The following is a 17,649-nucleotide window of genomic DNA, read 5'->3' as shown; positions in this document are numbered from 1 at the left end:
TTCAAGACTTGTGTCTTAGAAAAAAACCTTTTCTTTGTTATGTTTCAAGGCTAGTGTCTCAGAAATGACCATTTTCTTCCTAATGTTTCAAGGCTACTGGCTTAGAAATATAAATCGCTAAAAATGAGAAAGAGAGGGGGTGAAGCCCCTATTTTTTTTTAAATGCAAAAAAAGCCTTGAAAATGATGACCATTTATTTCAAAAAACAGAAAGAAAAAATCAAATGGAGAACAGGAGGAGTGGAGCCCCTGTTTTTATTCCAAAAAAAAGAAAGGAAAAGAATTAGAAATTTAAGGAGAGAGGTTATTGCTTATCCCAGAAAAAGAAGGCACTGATCTGATTATACTCATCTTCGACTGGTGTTACTTGTTTACAAGGTGAAGTCATAATTTCATAATTTCAATTGCTCAGTCTTCATTTTTCAAGTCCTCGAAATCTTCAGTCTTTGACTTCAGTTCTTTATTGCTTTTTTGGTAAAGAAACTAACAAATGCAAGTTGATTTATGAAGTAATAAAAGAATGTTATGGTGTATCATTGCCTATGTTAATATTATGAGCTCAAAATATAAAAATATTGTAAGATATTGTAAAGATCTGATATAGAAATTGCTTGGCGTTTTCTGTTATTTTTGGATGAACTAGCCTTGGTTTTGTATAGGTAATTTGTTATAATTGTCAGTTATAGCTATGAGATTTAGAGTTAAAACTTCAAACAGTTAAGCCTTGCCAGGATTTAAACCTACATGGTAACAAGAGGATGTTTTACCCAATTGAGCTAATACGCTTCCTATTTTATTTTATTTTTTATCTTGTTGGATTTTTTTCATTTTTCTTACAAATTTTAATTTGTATTTTCTTATACAAAAATTTGAAAAATCCCCTCCAAAAGTGGACCTTAACTTTGTTCTTGCCTTGAGCCTTGTGTTTTAAGAACCTCAGGTGCTTTAGTTGCATTTCTTTTAAAACACTAGTCTCAAATGAGTCTATGTGTTCCTTTCCCCATCCTTTGTTAGTGAAAACATTCTGCCCGAGGGTCCTTGCTACCTGTTCAGAATAAACCTTCTTTTATGAGATGCTTTTAAACCCAAAAAATAAAAATAAATAAGTCTGTATGGCTGTTTAAAATAAGGAAGAACTCCAATATAAAGTTTGTTATAGGGTTAATATGGAGTGCAAGGCTATTATGCTCATGGCCAATCTAGTGAGTCCGCTATCTGAGGTCTGGATCCCGTACATGTTTTCCTCCACATGATAGAAATATGTTTTGTCAAGGGATCCCTATTCCACTCCTTAATTCTACTTTTCATCCTTTGCAACTTCTTATGAAATCTCTTTCCCTTCCACCTAATTCCATGCAACTCTTCCTTCTAGCACTCTTCCACCTTTAGAATAAAATTTGGATGGATCAGCAGCATATTTTCAAATCTTGTTTTTTTTTTATATATCCACATATTTTCAAATCTAAAATGGGTAGGGCATCCAGAGTCTAGACAAGTTTTTAGGACCAAGCCTAATGGGTCAGTGGTGTGAAGTTACTTGAGGTGAGGCTCTAGAGGTCAACCCAAACCAATGATCCTCCCAAGCAAGGTTAAAACAGAAACCTATCCAGTTTAGAACAAAAATGGTTTGCTTGGAGGTTAAACTTGGTAAACCTAGCTTGTTGTAGGGGAAGCTCCTTCAACTCACGGAGCTCTATGAACTCATAGAATTTTTTTCATGCTAGTCGATACTTGCTAATTGGAATTGCTTGATTCCTTCATGTATCAGACCTCATTGGATTCCCTACCTAAACACCATGGCCCGTCCCATGAACCCCTAATTGCAAAGATTTCTTTCCCACACTTTATTCCTTTTCCTGTAACTGTTAGGTCCAAAAACATTGGTCAAAACCCAAATAAAGCCATCTTCCACATTCTTAAATTTTATCGAAACAGATAACCTTCTAACCAATTCCTTCAATGATTCTACACTCCTAGTTTCCAACTAATTTCCACTGATCTCCACACATAACCTTTTTCTGATAAACAATAGAGGCATTTCATTAAAATAATAGAGACAAAGCATTACAAGAAAAAGAAAAGGGAGAGCTTAGTCACCTAGTTGTCAGGGAAGCACTTAGTTGCCTAGTTGCCTAGACGCCCGGCTAGGTGTTGCTTAGTGTCTCCAAAATAAACTTGCTTTTCCTAGTGTTTCAAGACTTGTGTCTCAGAAATAAACCTTTTCTTTGTTATGTTTCAAGGCGTGTCTTAAAAATAACCATTGCCCAGGAAAAAGAAGGGGCTAAGCTCTTCTTTTGTCATAGAAAAAGAAGAAAAAAATCAACAAATAAGCAGAAGGAAGGGCAAAGCCCCTGTTTTTATTGTATCAGAAAAGAGAAAGATAAATCGCTAGATAATGAGAAAGAGGGGGGGGGGGGTGGTGAAGCCCCTATTCTTGTTTTAAAAAATGAAAAAAAAAAGCCTTGAAAATGATGATTGTTTATTTCAAAAAACAGAAAGAAAAAAAAAATCAAATGGAGAACAGGAGGAGGAGCAGAGCCCCTGTTTTTGTTCCAAAAAAGCAAGGAAAAGAATCAGAAAGTTGAGGAGACAGGGTTATTTCTTTTCCCAGAAAAAGAAGGCACTGATCTGATCATATTTGTGTTCAACTGGTGTTACTTGTTTACAAGGTGAAGTCATAATTTCAGTTGCTCAATCTTCACTTTTCAAGTCTTTGAAATCTTCAAAGTCTTTGACTTCAGTTCTTTATTGCTTTTTTGGTAAAGAAACTAATAAATGCAAATTGATTTATGAAGTAATAAAAGAATGTTATGGTGTATCATTGCCTATGTTAATATTATGAGCTAAAAATATAAAAATATAAAAATATTGTAAAGTCTGATATAGAAATTGCTTGGCGTTTAGGCAAGGCAAGCAATAAAAAGCACTTAATCACCTTGACAACTATGCATCAGATGAATCCCTGCATGCCTCTTTGGGTTTTCTGTTCTTTTTGGATGAACTAGCCTTGGTTTTGTATAGGTACTTTGTTATATTGTAGGTTAAGCGTAGCCAGGATTTAAACCTTCATGCTTACAACCTTATTGGTTACAAGAGGATGTTTTACCCAATTGAGATAATAGGCTTCTATTTTATTTTTTTGGATTTTTCATTTTTCTTTCGAATTTATATTTGCATCTTCTCATATAAAAATTTTAAAAATTTCCCCTCCAAAAGTGGAGTTTAACTTTGTTCTTGCCTTGAGCCTTGTGTTTTAAGAACCCCAGGTGCATTAGTTGTATTTCTTTTAAAACAGTAGGCTCAAATGAGTCTGTATTCCTTTCCCCATCCTTTGTTAGTGAAAACATTCTACCTGAGGGTCCTTGCTACCTGTTCAGAATAAACCTTCTTTAATGAGAAGCTTTTAACTCAAAAAATAAAAATAAATAGAAGTCTGTATGGCTATTAAAATAGGGAAGAACTCCAATATAAAGTTTTTTATAGGGTTAATATGGAGTACAAGGCTATTATGCTCATGGCCAATCTAGTGAGTCTGCTATCTGAGGTCAGGATCCCCTACATGTTTTCCTACACATGATAGAGACATGTTTTGTCAAGGGAACTTATCTGGTTGAGCTTCTTTAGTTGATCTAATCAGGAGTTTTTGTTCCTGTGTTGCAATACTTTAATTTTCTTATGATTTGTTGGCCTTTTTAAAATGATTTGAGTTTGATTTTATGAGTCAACAGTTTGGCCCTGAGGTTGCCAGTTGCCAGCTGCCCTTGGTGGATTGACAAATGGGGGATGTTCCAAAAATTGTCATCTTCTAACAAAAATTCAATGTGCTAAATTCGTTGACGATCAATTAGACCTAATTATGCCTTCTCCGTGCTTTTTTTTGCAGGTGTACTATGTTTATGGATTTATGTTGCTGGTATTCCTAATTCTCATTGTTGTTACCGTTTGTGTCACAATTGTGGGAACATATTTCTTGCTAAATGCTGAGAACTATCATTGGCAATGGACTTCATTCTTCTCTGCTGCATCAACAGCTATTTATGTTTATCTCTATTCCATATACTATTACTATGTCAAGACAAAAATGTCAGGCTTCTTCCAGACCAGCTTCTATTTTGGATACACACTGATGTTTTGCCTTGGGTTAGGAATCCTCTGTGGTAAGTTTTTACTTGTGCTTTTATATTTTCAGATTCTTTTTTAATCCCTTAATGGGGCATCCCTTGATATGCTGGATTAATATATCTGTTTCTAATATTACCGTTTTTATTTGATGCTTATTAACCTGGGATCTTTATTGTGTCTCTCTTTTACGTACAGTTATTTATCTATCATGTTCCCTACTTTTGATTTAACGTTGGTGATTGTCTCTTTTGGAATGCTCAGGAGCTGTAGGTTATCTTGGCTCTACATTGTTTGTGAGGAGGATTTACAGAAACATAAAATGTGACTAGTGAAGGTCCAAAAGATGGTACCTGGTACTGCTTGCTGGGGTCTCATCATCGAGACTCAAGTATCATAAAGGAAGCATGGTCATCCAATGGGCTCTTAGGAATGTTTAGAAATGGAAATCATGGGGTTACAAGAGCGTTTTGTCTTTTTTGGTCTTTGGATTGGGGGAGGCTTTGCATTTTTTTTCCTGGATGTAAGTGAAAGCCTTCTTTACTTAAATTAGAAGTGCAGAGATTGTGTTAATCTAGAAAGTTAACATGTTGGACTCAGTTGCCATTTTTTTTTATGCTTATTCTCCATTGATAGAGATACTTCTATGTAACAATTTCTACACATTTTTTTTCTTCTATATTGCACATTTCGACCAAGATGAAAAATCTTTGGTGCATATAATGGCTGTGTACATGGAATATCTGGTGTCCATTTACTAGTGCATTTCCATTTGTTTGAGAGATATGACTAGCCTTTTTTATGATGCTGACCTCATAATCAAGGCCAACACGTCTGGAAATATCGAATTCAAGAAGTAATACCGAACATTTGTCATCAACTGAAATCGTTCAGTGCAGGACAGAAGTATTGGCGTCAAACATATTCAAGTAGTAATATCAGTATTGTTTCCAGACGAAACTTTGTATCTTTGGAGTGGCCATTTGCTAGTAAAATTGTACATTGATTAGTATGGTTTACCTATCTGGGTATCTCCATTCTGCGTGAGAGGTACCGTGAGCACTTAACTTTCTTTGAGTGCTGCTTCTGTTACATTTAAAGCATACTATCAAGTGGATCTGACCGGCTATGCATTTTAAGAGGGCTAGAGGAACACAATGTATACATGTAATCAAACTTAATGGCGAGTCATACTACACAATCATGCCAAAAGATGCATACGAACGTCAGGACATCATCTACTTGTGAAAAGGACAAGGAGAAAAGAAACCCACCTCGGCAACATTGGCACCATTCCAGTTTTGACGACTTTCCCCAAGTGCTATTGACAAGGAATCCTCCCCCCTCTAGATAACTCCTTGCTATCTCACCTGAATTACTCATTTGCCTTGTGAAAGATAGCAATCTTTTTTTTTCCGACCAACATTTTGTTTACTTTCCGTCAGCATTTTTTTTCCTTACCATAGTTATTAATACTTGATTGTAATTCATTTTCATTTCCATAGTCAAAACCATGGTAGTAGTTCCTCTCTTTATCAATGTTTTCATCATCTTTTTTACTAACGGCAAACTTAACTGCCACTGCACTTTGAATTTTTTCACCAACTTGTAACTTATCATGAAGTATCAAAATTGCTCATATAACAGCATACTGCATGAGTGCATTCTACAACATTGCTCTCTTTATCAATGTTTTCATCATCTTTTTCACTAACGGCAAACTTAACCGCCATTGCACTTTGAATTTTTTCACAAACTAGTAACTTAACTCTCTCAGGTGATAGTTGCACCACCTTTCGCCGCACCTATCTTTCTTTGGGTCCCTTGCTGGTGGTGGTGGCAAATTGATTACCTTATCTTCAACTAGCTTGTCCATTATCATTATCACCTCCTCTTTTGTGCAGGAAAAAGGAGGGATCGGTAGGTCATTCCTTTTTCCCTGGGCATTGTTCCGGTAATAGGGCCCCTGCCTGGGGCCTTGGTTGTTGTCGAGCCTCCGGTCGACTGCGTAGACCTCATTTCTCCTGTATTGTCTTAGTGTCTTTGTAGATTGGGCCGATGTTCTCTCCGTGCACCTCCATAACTGACTTGACGTTTCTACCTCTAAGTTCTCGATGCCTATTCTATAGGCAGGCTGCATCCCTTGCACGCATTGCTTGACGAAGCCCTTCTCCATGGCATGCTCGTCGAAGACAGAGTGGGTCAACTTCTGGAACCTCATGACATATGCCTAAAGGTCTTCCCCTATACATTGCTCTGTGTTCCTCAAGTTGGCAATTGTCAACTTTCTTTCTAAAGTGAACCATTTCAACAAGAACCTTTTGGCCAGTTCAGCCCACGAGTCGATACTTCCAACAGTGAGGTTAACGAACCAAGTACACGTCGGCCCAATAAGGAGCTTTGAGAATTAACGAACTTTTAGATCCACGTCGAGAGCGAAGGATCCCAAAGCGCCTTCGAACTTGCTTATATGCTCCTACGAGCTGTCCCTTTGCCCATCGTATTGCGACCATTGCTATGAAGGGGTGTAACAAGCAGGGTAAAGCTTGTACAAGATTCGATCAGAGTATGGCTTTTGTAGGATGATCGAGTTTTGTACATGGTTACGGATCTCTACTACTAGCCCTTCGACACATTCTCTCAACTCATCCCGGCTGAGTGGGGCTTCTGTTGTTGGATCTGATCAAGGACCAAACCAGAGATTCTAATGTTGGTAAGAGGTGGTTAGGCTATGTGGGGGTGGTCTCCTTGAAAGAGAGAGGAAGATTGAAACAGGGAATCAACCAGGGGGTTAGGGTAAAAGGCAATGATGAGGCTCGACAAGGAATCCAATGATTAAGTGAATCAGAGGTCGAATGAATCCCCCTGCTACGAGGAGGGTTCTTATTTATAAGGAGGGATCCCGAGATCTCAAAAAGAAGGAACAAAAAGTGATTGATTCCTATTAGGAAATGGGACGTTAGTGTTAAATAGTTTTGTATGCCCTTAGCTTCAATCAGAATGATGTACTTTATGAGTTTATTGTAAATGAATAAAAGTGCATATTTGATTCATGTTCCCTTGGTATGTTTCTGTGTAATACCCTTAAATTGGACACTTAATGAGACTTGTGTTAGTTTAGAATGTTCACAGCCAGTGGGTCGGTCTGAGGAGACCTATCCTGACAAGGCTGACACTATGGTGCCACCAAAACGGTTGGGGTGGCCTGTCTCAGCTGCCAGGGTGAGACCCTAGGCACATACAATGTAGGATTAATTGAATCTTTGAACTGGACCAGATTTCCAGTATTGCCTTGGACCTTGGAGATTGACGGGCAAAACTGGAAAGTTACACCCGACCCCTAGACTCGATTATGATACTGCACTAGGTGTCGGATCGATCTGTCTTTGATGTACCAATCAGTGAGATCCTTAGCGGGGTCAAAACTTGGGTATGTTGGGACAGTCCGAGAATTCATCTGAGTGGGTGATCATAGTGACAGGATCAACCCCTTTGTCGGACAAAGGTAATGATCGGGGATGCACTCTCACTGATGGAAACCAAGATTGCCGGCAGCCGATTTCAATCGTTGAGATTTGTTTTGCAAAGTATATTTTATATGAAATATAAAAGTATATATATTATGGTTTCTAAAATGTTTGAAAGAAGGTTTTAATTCCCGGGATCCATATAAGCAGAGAGTGCAACATTGTTCCTTGCAGCCGAGGGAGATGTCCTCTCTTGTCGGGCAGTGTATGATCATTATGGGCTGAGAGGTTAAGTGTAAGACCATTGAGGATAATACCTGATGGGCTAATCTTGCATCTGCCCACAGTCCCTGGGTGTTACAAGGTGGCTTGGCCCAGGGACCACTTAGGGTAAGTGTTGGGCCCATAGAGCCCATTCGATGGGTTTCAGGGGGTGCACTGTCTTTAACAGTGTATTCGGCCAGGCCTTGTAACAAAGGCTGGGCTGAACCCATGTGACTGATGTGTAGATCAATGTTTGGGTCCCACGCCATACAAGGAAGCCCAACTAGGTAGCAGTTAGGAAGGTTAAGTGAGTACATAAGCTTAATGGGCCTAAAGCCCATTTCAAACTGGGCTATTTATTTAGTTAATTAAAGGGGTGAATTCTGAGATAAAATTAGCAGATAGGATAGGGTCTTGACCCTATCCACTCAGAGAGTCCAGATCTGAATGTGATTCAGATCTAGAAACCTCCTAATGAGATTAGGAGAAAACTAATCTAATCTGCAGATAAGATAAGGGTTTATCCCTATCACCTAAAAGGGGTCTTATCCAAATATGATTTGGATAAGCAGCTCCTAATTGGATTAGGAGCTAATCTTGTTAGGTTAACAAAAGAAGGATGGGGCGGCAGCCTTGAAGAAAAAAAAACACATCATCAAATTTTTCTTTAGTGCTGAAATCAAGAAGAGAGAATTCTGCACCCTGCGAATACTCTCTTGCCGCCTCCCTGTTCTTGCCGCCCTGTTTGCCAGTTCGATCTCCAGTTGTGGGAGAAGTCAAGATTGGATTTTGACATCAGTTCTTAAAGAAATGATTGAAAGGAAGCTGTGCTCACGTACCATCCTGCTGATTCTTGCGAAGGACATAGTTCTTGGAGAAGAACACTGCTGATTCTGTTCCATCCTGCACTGCGCCATCTTCAGTGGGAGCAGTTTTTGGATCCTTCCTTGGGCGTGAACACCTCCGTTGGGAGATACTACTTCTCCGTATCAGGTATAATTCTCTCCTACTCCTTTTGGTTCAGATCTGATTCAGTTTAAGGTTCAAGAATGATCCTTGAAAATATGATTTTGTAAATAGGGAATGCGATTCCCAGTTGAAGGGAGAGAAAAATTTTTAAAATTCGCCCCTTATTCCGCAATCTTTGGGCGTCCATAGGATGGATCTCTCATCCCTTCAGTTAGATCCACTATCAGTCATTTAGGAGCACTATTAGGGTTTCATCACGTGTCTTACGAGATCTCTTATAGGTTGACCTTCCTGTTACCCGAGAATTCTCATAATCTGCACATACTACTTCCTTTCGCATCCTACTTAATTGACATGGCGCTAGTGGTGTTATTGTTTTGATGGGTGCATCTTTGCTAAACTTATGTAGCACATTACCACGTGCGTAATTTAAAGTCACACGTTTAACCAATATTTAACTCCGGTTCATCGTGACTCATATTTCTATAATGGTATCAGGTTCGTCACAGGGCCGCGTATCTCTAGAGTTCATTGCAGAACTATGCGCCATAGGTTTATCTCAAGGTCGTTTGTGTCCAAGGTTCATCGCAAAACCAAATTCGTATAGAATTCATCATAGGTTTAACTAGAACCTATTTTAGGCTCGGATCAAGCATGAGTCCATCGTGAATGTGTGATGAACTATGTGTTTATTGCAAACGTGCGATACACTACAAGTTCATCGCAGGTGACCGGTAAGCTAAAGACTGATCGCAGACGTCCATATGGTATCGATTCAATGTCTTCTGGACTCTGAAGGACTGAGCGAGCACTATGTACCTACAATAGGGAGACATCCCGAGGTCCTGAAAGGAAGGAGCCAAAAGTGTTTGATTCCCATTAGGAAAAGGAATATTGGATTCGATGTCAGTTGTTAGGAAACACTGTTAGGGGTTTCGCCACATGTCTTATGAGATATCTTAAGGATGAGCTTTCCTTTCGTTTGAGGATTCTGATAATACACATGTGTTACTTCCTTTCATGACCCTGTTAAACCAACGTGACGCTGATGATGTCACTACTTATCTTGCATGTCCTTTTTAATCCTACGAAGCATCACGTCACGTGCGTTGTCAGTAACGCACATATTCCTTTGACTTGTTTATGCCTTTGATGAACTTTCACTCGTCGCAGATGTGCGATGAACTTAAGCTTATCACAGGTTCACGTAGGTCTTTATCTCATCGCAGCTCATTTCAGGTCATCATCGCGTATCTACACGGGTTCTAAGTTCATCGTAGATGTGCGATACGATAAGTTATGGACTCATCGCAGGCATTTGTGTAGTGTTGGTTTAACACTTTCTGTGCTTTGATGGTTTAAGTGACCATCATGTTCCTACAGTTGGTATAAATTTGATCTTGGGCCTTTAAAGACCAATTGTCATAGCTTATCTATTTTCAATGATAATTTAAGTTACTTTTGGCTTTTTGCTAGGCTAAAATCTTAGAATTTATGTAAAACAGTTTGATCTAGGAATGATATTATTTGAAGGTTTAGGATCCATCATATAGATGGCCGAACCATGCTAGATCGATGAGCGGAATTTCAAAAATTTCCTAATCCTTATGGGAATCGAATTCCCTATGTTTTGAAAAACTGCATTTTTCAGAATTGGTCTTGCACTGAATCGGACTAGACCCAAAACTAATCAAAGAGAGAGATGTATACCTGATATGAATACCACAAACACAGATCCCAAGGTGGAAGTTCACGCCCAAATCAGTCATAAAACACTGCCCTTCAATACGAGCCCAACATTTACACTTAAAATGATTCTTGAATTTAGCCATCCTATTAAGACCCAAGGACAATGGAAGTAAGATAAAGTCCATTAGGTAATCAACCCTTCATGGTCTCTTACACTTAACCTCTTAACCCATAATGATCAAACACTAACAATATTGGGACTCTAGAACATTCAAATACCGTACAATAATTATCACTCTTTCAATTTTTATAATTATAACTTTCAACTTTTATTAATTTTTGGGAATATTTCTTAATTTAGAATTTTTATTTAAATAACAACTCTTTTAAAATAATAAGTATGTTTTATTTTTAACATATAATGCTTTTATTTTACATATAATTGTAAAATAAAACAAAAAAACCATTTAATATAGATAAAATAAATTATTTATAATTTTGATTTTTTTATTAATTTTTTGGGGAAATTAAATATTAAATTATTTATTTTAGTTTTTATAATTATAACTTTTTGTTTCCATTAATTTTGTTGGAAAATTTTATTTATTTTGTATTTTTACATAATAACTCTATTTTTTCAAATAATAATTATGTTTTCATTTTTAACATATAATTATGTGTAAAATAAAATATATAAATCATTTAAGGTAGATGAAATATATTATTTTTATAAATTCTAGATTTTATTAATTTTATTTAAAAAATTAAATCTTAAATTATTTATTTCAGTTTTCATAATATTATTTTTTAATTTTTATTAAAGATTAAAAACAATCCAAAAGTAGTCAATATACAGTTTTGTCAAACTAGGCACTGATATGCCTTTATATCACTGTATATCAGACCATATCCACCAATAGGGCATGATACGGAGATGTATTGTGTTGATATGCACGGCTCGTGGGATACATGTCCAGTCGTGGTGTATCCTGTATCCATGAGGATGGATGGATACGAATACGATATGCCCCATATTGGGAGTATCGTATGGATACCTTAATCCTTGAGTAAGAACTCGTGGTTACAAGAAGGTTTAGGGCTTAAAGACAATAGGTAAATGAGGAGTCTTCAATCAAGGGGTTTTATTGATAGTGGACACATGTGACCACCATTTGCATGAAAATGGAAGCACAATTTCACCAAAAGCACAAAGTAATAAAAGCCAACTTTGTGCTTTTGGGGATTTTCATGCTTTTAAAAAGTATGAAAGCATAAGTAGAAAGTATGTCACCCAAACGATATATAGTGCTTGTAGGAACACATTGATCACCACAACCACAATGGTGTAGAAGGTGTTAGACCAACGCTATAGAGACACCCATGACGAGTTCACAACTCGGCACGAATTTGCGATGAGCTTTGAGCCCGCATAGACTTGCGATGAACTTAAAACCTATACAAACTTGCGATGAGATCAAGGCCACCACGGACCTGTAATAGACTCAAAGCTACGATAACGAAGATAAATCCAAAGTCTCAAGGGGTCTGCGATGAACACAAAGCCATCGTGAGCTTGCGATAACCATTGCGAATCTACGGTGAGCTCACAACAATCGCAGATTGGCGATGAATGAAGAAACATGATGACTGGTTGATGTTACTCGTAACAAGACGTGCAGTAAGATTAAAAGAGACGCGTAAGACTAGTATTGACATCATCCATGTAACGTCAGCTTAGGAGACTCGCAAAAGGAAGTAGCATACGTGTATTATGAGAATCCTTAGACGAAAGGAAACCTTATCCTAGAGAGATCTCATAAAACACATGGCAAAACCTTAGTAGTGTCCCCCTGACAACTGACACCAAATCAAAGATTCCCTTTCCAAGTGGGAATCAAACACTTTTAGCTCATTCCTTTCAGGACCCCGGGATCTCTCCCTATAAAAGGAGACATAAATCATAACGAAAACAACATTTTGTCAATCAGAGTTGTAGGTGTATGATGGTCACCTAGACCATGAGAGCACAAAATGCGCTAAACCAAGACCACATGAATGTCTGCAATGAGTTCATAACTCGGCACACATCTACGATGAGCTTGAAACTCGCGTAGACATGTGATGAGCTCATGACTCAAAATGAGTTGCGATGAGCTTAAAGCCATTACACAACCGAGATGAGCTTGAGCTCATCGTAGGTCAGAAACGAGTAAAAGAAACATGTGCGCCACTAAAAACGCGCGTGACGAGATGCCTCACAGGATTAGAGAGGACACACGAGATAAGTAGTGACAACATCCACGCTACATCAGTTTAAGAGGCTCGCAAAAGGAAGTACCACACGTATATTATAAGAATCCTCAAACAAAAGGAAAGTTCATCTTTGAGATATCTCATAAGACACGTGGTGAAACCCTAGTGGTGTTCCGTGACAACTGACATAGAATCCAAGATTCCCTTCCCTAATGGGAATCAAACACTTCTAGCTCATTCCTTTCGGGACCTTGGGATCTCTCCCTATAAATAGGGGTCCAACTCAAATGAGATCATCATTCTATCATTTCATTCACCCTAGCCTTTAGCCTACCTCCTACTCTCAGCTTTCCTTTGTCCTTCAAGGAGAGACCCCCGCACGTAGCCTTATCGCCCTACTCACATTAGAATCTCTGGTTATTCCTTGATCACAGAGGATCGCCGCTCGTAGGATTAACCTCTCCCCTATTACCGAAGAGCATATCAATGAACAAGAAAACATCAACCTGGAGACCGAAGATCAGGTTGGCCCAAAATCGGCTGAACAAGTCGAAATCGAGATACTTTCCAACTAAGTGTATGAGTTTGAGTCCTGTTTCGAACGAATGGAGCATATGTAAAATGAGATGAGGAGCACCTTACAACTACTACTCCATCGGTCATCCGGGACTAAAAGATCCCCTTTCACTCCAGTTGTCCCCTTTGCATCCATTCCTACCAATCACCAGTTTGCTAACCAAAACCTTGTCATTCATGAGTAGCCTCCCAGAGTTGGCCCTGTGCCCATAAAACTAACCTCCCTACTGTCGAATAGCCCCAAGCCACACCACAGACAAACCCGGTAATGGAAACACCATTCAGTCGTGACGAACTAAAAGAGTATGTTCAGGGGCAGATGGTGGAGAACCAAAACAAAGCCTAGGCCTTGCTCATTCTCCAAAAACCTTACTCTGACCGAATCCTATACAAACCATACCCCACTGGCTACGTCCCTCCTCAGTAGTGGCCACAATATGATGGGTAGAAAGGAAGCACACAAGAACATGTGAACAAGTCCAGACCGGCCTACACCTGGTTCGTCAATCTGATCGCGGATAGCATAGACTCGTGGGAAGAGTTGGCGAAGAGGTTCTTATCCAAATGGTTCACACTAGAGCGAAGGCTGACAATGTCGGATTTGTGCAACACAGAGCAACGCACAGGCGAGGACCTCTTGGCCTATGTAATGAGGTTTTAGAAGTTAACTCACTCAGTCTTCGATGAGCATGTCATTGAGAAAAGCTTCGTCGAACAATGCATGCAAGGCATGCAACCCGCTTATTGTATAAGCAACGAAAATATAGAAGTTGAGACTTTTAGTCAGCTGTGGAAGGGCACAGAGAGAACAGCGTGCACCGTTAAGAGCACTACATCCCCATCTACCATCTCTTCGTTGCAATACAAAAAGAATGAGGCTTATGCTGTCAACAGGAAGCCTTGGAACACCAAAGGGCCTAGCTGGGGGCCCTATTACTACAACAACCATAACAGAAGGAACAAGACGTTGCCACCACCCCCTCCTCCTTTTGCTTGCACCAAGGGGGAGGTGATAATGATAATGATGTTAGATAGTGTATGCCCTTAGCTCCAATCAGATTGATGTGCATATACATACATTATTATTTCATGTTGACATTGGTATGTTTATGTGAAATTACCTCTTAAACTAGACATTTATGAGACTTGTGTTACTTTAGAATATTTTCAACCGTTGGATAGACTTGGGGAGTTTATCCTACCAAGGTTAACACTGATGTGCTGCCAAAGAAGTTGGGTTAGCTTATCTCAGCTGCTAGGGTTAGACCCAAAGCACATGTAGTGTGTGTTTGGTTGAAACACTGAATCTGGACCATTTTCCAGTTATGCCCTAGATTAATGGGCAAAACTGAAAAGTTACACATAACCCCTAGACTTGATTATGGTATTGCACTAAGTGTTGGATTGGATTATCTTTGATATGCCAATCAGTGAGATCCATTGAGGGTCAAAATCTGGGTATGTTGAGGCAGTTTAAGAATTCATCTGAGTGGATGATCATAGTGATATGATTGGTCCCTTTGTCAAACAAAGTAAATGATAGGGCTTACACTATCTCTGATGAAAACCTAAACTGTCAGCAGTGGATTTTAATTGTATTTGAGATTTGGTTTTGTAAAATATATTTATATTATATTATATATATATTATGTTTTATGAAAAAATGTTTGCAAAATGTTTTAATTCCTGGGATCCATCCGAGAAAAGAGTGTGACACTGTACCTTGCAACCAGGGGAGAGGTCTGCCATTGTCGAGTAATTTTGATCATTATGGGCCGAGAGGTTAAGTGTAAGAGACCATGAAGGGTTGATTACTTGATGAACTTTATCTTACTTAAGTCCATTATCCTTGGGTCTTAATAGGATGGCTAAATTTAAGGATCATTTAAGTGTAAATGTTGGACCCATATTGAGCCCATAGTGATGTGCTCAAGGGTTCATTGCAGTTAGCAATGAATTTGGCTAAGCCTTTTCACATAGGCTGGGCCGAACCCATGTGGACTTATGTGAGGTCATTGTGGGGTCCCACACCATACAAATCGGGCCTAATTTGGCCATGCAACACCCTTGGGTCGTGAGCCTTATAGCTGATGGTTCTAAGGCCCATGATTAATAAGATTAAGTAAGCATGTGCTTTGGGTTAAATCTTGGTTTGGAAATGGGTATGGAGCACCCATCCTCTTAAGAGGATAATGCTTATCTCTTAATAGAATCCAGATCCAAATTAGATTTGGATAATCTCCTAATTTGATTAGGAGAAGTGCTCTATAAAGAGATAAAAGAAGAAGAGGGTGAACTAGACTAGAACACCACTCTCTCTTGTTTTCTCTTCTTCTCTTTTGTTTTCCAATAAACCCTATCACAACCTAGGCTTTCAAGGACTAATAAAGATCGGTTTTCTTCTGATTTTTGCAAGAAAAATTTGGAGGAACTTTAGGCTCACCTTTCCCGGTTCGATCCAAGTAGTTGGGCTGCAGTTTTGCTGAAAACTATGTTGTTGAATTGGCTTCAGGAATATACTGCGCCATGTTCAGTGGAGGCTGGTTTTAGGACTGATTTGGGTGTGAACTTCCACCTTGGGATCTGTGTTTGTGGTATTTGGTTCAGTGCAAGCATTTCCCATCGATAACTGGGGGGGTTGGAAATTGAACTACTCCTTAACAATCGTCTTTTAACAAGTTACATTCTATCGCGCAACAATGGGGGGCTGAGAACTTCGCCAATTGGTCCAGCACCCTGTCAAAAATGGGGGTGGGGGGGGGGGGGGACTGAATCTAAACAACACAACCAATCCAAAACAACCAACGCCAAATTACAAAGAGCACGAGAGATTAACTCAAAACAACCATCCCCAGTCTCCACCCAAATTGCACCAAGACATAACTAAAAAAAAAAACAATGAATGCTTATTGATAAGCTCACACTTATCAATAAGCAGGGGGCTAATAACCTACCAAAATTAAAATTTCCTATATACACAGCTCGTTACACATTTCATCTAGGAACATGAATGATCACTAGACCCAATACTACAAATACAAAGAATCGAGGTGCCATGACACCTATAGTCCTCATCTCACAGACCTCCAAACCGGACCCAACGACATAGATTGCTTATCAGTAAGCTCCCATTTACTAATAAGCAGGGGCTAATGTAGGTATATGTTGATCGCTACGACTATGGGGGCACAAAAGGTGCTAAAACAATGCCACAAGAATGCCCACGATGAGTCCATGACTCGGCCACATCTGCGATGAGCTCAGAGCTCAGAGCCCGATATGAGTTGTGATGAGCTCAGAACCCGCATAGACATGCGATGAGCTCAAAGTCCGAAACGAGCTACAATGATCTCAGAGCCCAAAATGAGTTGTGATGAGATCAGAACCCGCATAAACTTGCGATGAGCTCAAGTTCATTGCATGTCAGGAGCGAATAAAGAAACATGTGCTTCACTCACACTGCACGTAATAGAGCGCCCATTGAGATTTAAAGACACGTAAGATTAATATTGATATCATTCGTGCCACGCCAGTCTAAGAGACTTGCAAAAGGAAGTAGCACATGTGTATTATGAGAATCCTCAAACGAAAGGAAACTCGTCCTTGAGATATCTTATAAGACACGTGGCGAAACTCTAGCTGTGTTCCCTGACAATTGACATCAAATCGAAGATTCCCTTCCCTAATGGGAATTAAATACTTTTAGCTCATTCTTTTCGGAACCTGGGATCTCTCCCTATAAATAAAGGTCTGATTCATAACGATAACATTATTCTATCATTATACCACTTTATTCACCTTAACCTTTAACCTACCATTTGCTATCGGCTTTCCTTTGTCTTTTAAGGAGACCTTGTACATAGTTTTACCTCCCTACTCACAATAAGGATAGTTTAAAAAAATTACCCAATTCTAAATCGCATTTATCGTTATATGATTATGTGATATATATAATTGACCACTGATTGACCATGACAGACTTTAAAAGTTTTAAAATTTGGAGGCCAAAATGACATTAGGCCAAAGTAAAGGGTTCTTATAAACAGTTTCCCCTTTTGGAAGAGAACGCCCCTAAAGTTCAAGTTCGGGCATCCATCTTTTAACTCAAAAACAAACCTAGATAAACTGTGACGGGATCTGCTCCTCACAAATGGGCGCCTCACAGGCACATCCACTGTGTATTGAGAACATCTCCCGTGAATAATAACTAGGAGATATTCCCAATGCATAATAGGATGTGTGTGTAAGGCGCCAGGTGTGAGGAGCAGATCCGGTCTCAGATAAACTTCAATTTAATGCGTAGCATGCGATTA

At 39.0% G+C, this 17,649-nt stretch overlaps 1 protein-coding gene across 1 annotated transcript in view; it reads left to right on the top strand.

Moving 5' to 3' along the window:
- LOC104608325 (transmembrane 9 superfamily member 1) overlaps positions 1–4,841 on the top strand; it is a 28,054-nt gene extending 23,213 nt beyond the window's left edge. The window contains exons 11-12 of the mRNA XM_088896420.1: positions 3,883–4,156; positions 4,383–4,841. Of these exons, the coding sequence (XP_088752546.1) occupies positions 3,883–4,156; positions 4,383–4,450 (342 nt within the window). The 3' untranslated portion in view covers positions 4,451–4,841. The remainder of the gene's footprint in view (positions 1–3,882; positions 4,157–4,382) is intronic.
- The last annotated feature ends 12,808 nt before the right edge of the window (positions 4,842–17,649 follow it).

Source organism: Nelumbo nucifera, chromosome 1 (assembly GCF_055504915.1).
Source record: "Nelumbo nucifera cultivar China Antique chromosome 1, China Antique-T2T, whole genome shotgun sequence".
Lineage (NCBI taxonomy): Eukaryota > Viridiplantae > Streptophyta > Magnoliopsida > Proteales > Nelumbonaceae > Nelumbo > Nelumbo nucifera.
Note: the sequence above shows the minus strand (reverse complement) of the source record. Positions and strands in the feature narration are given on the sequence as shown.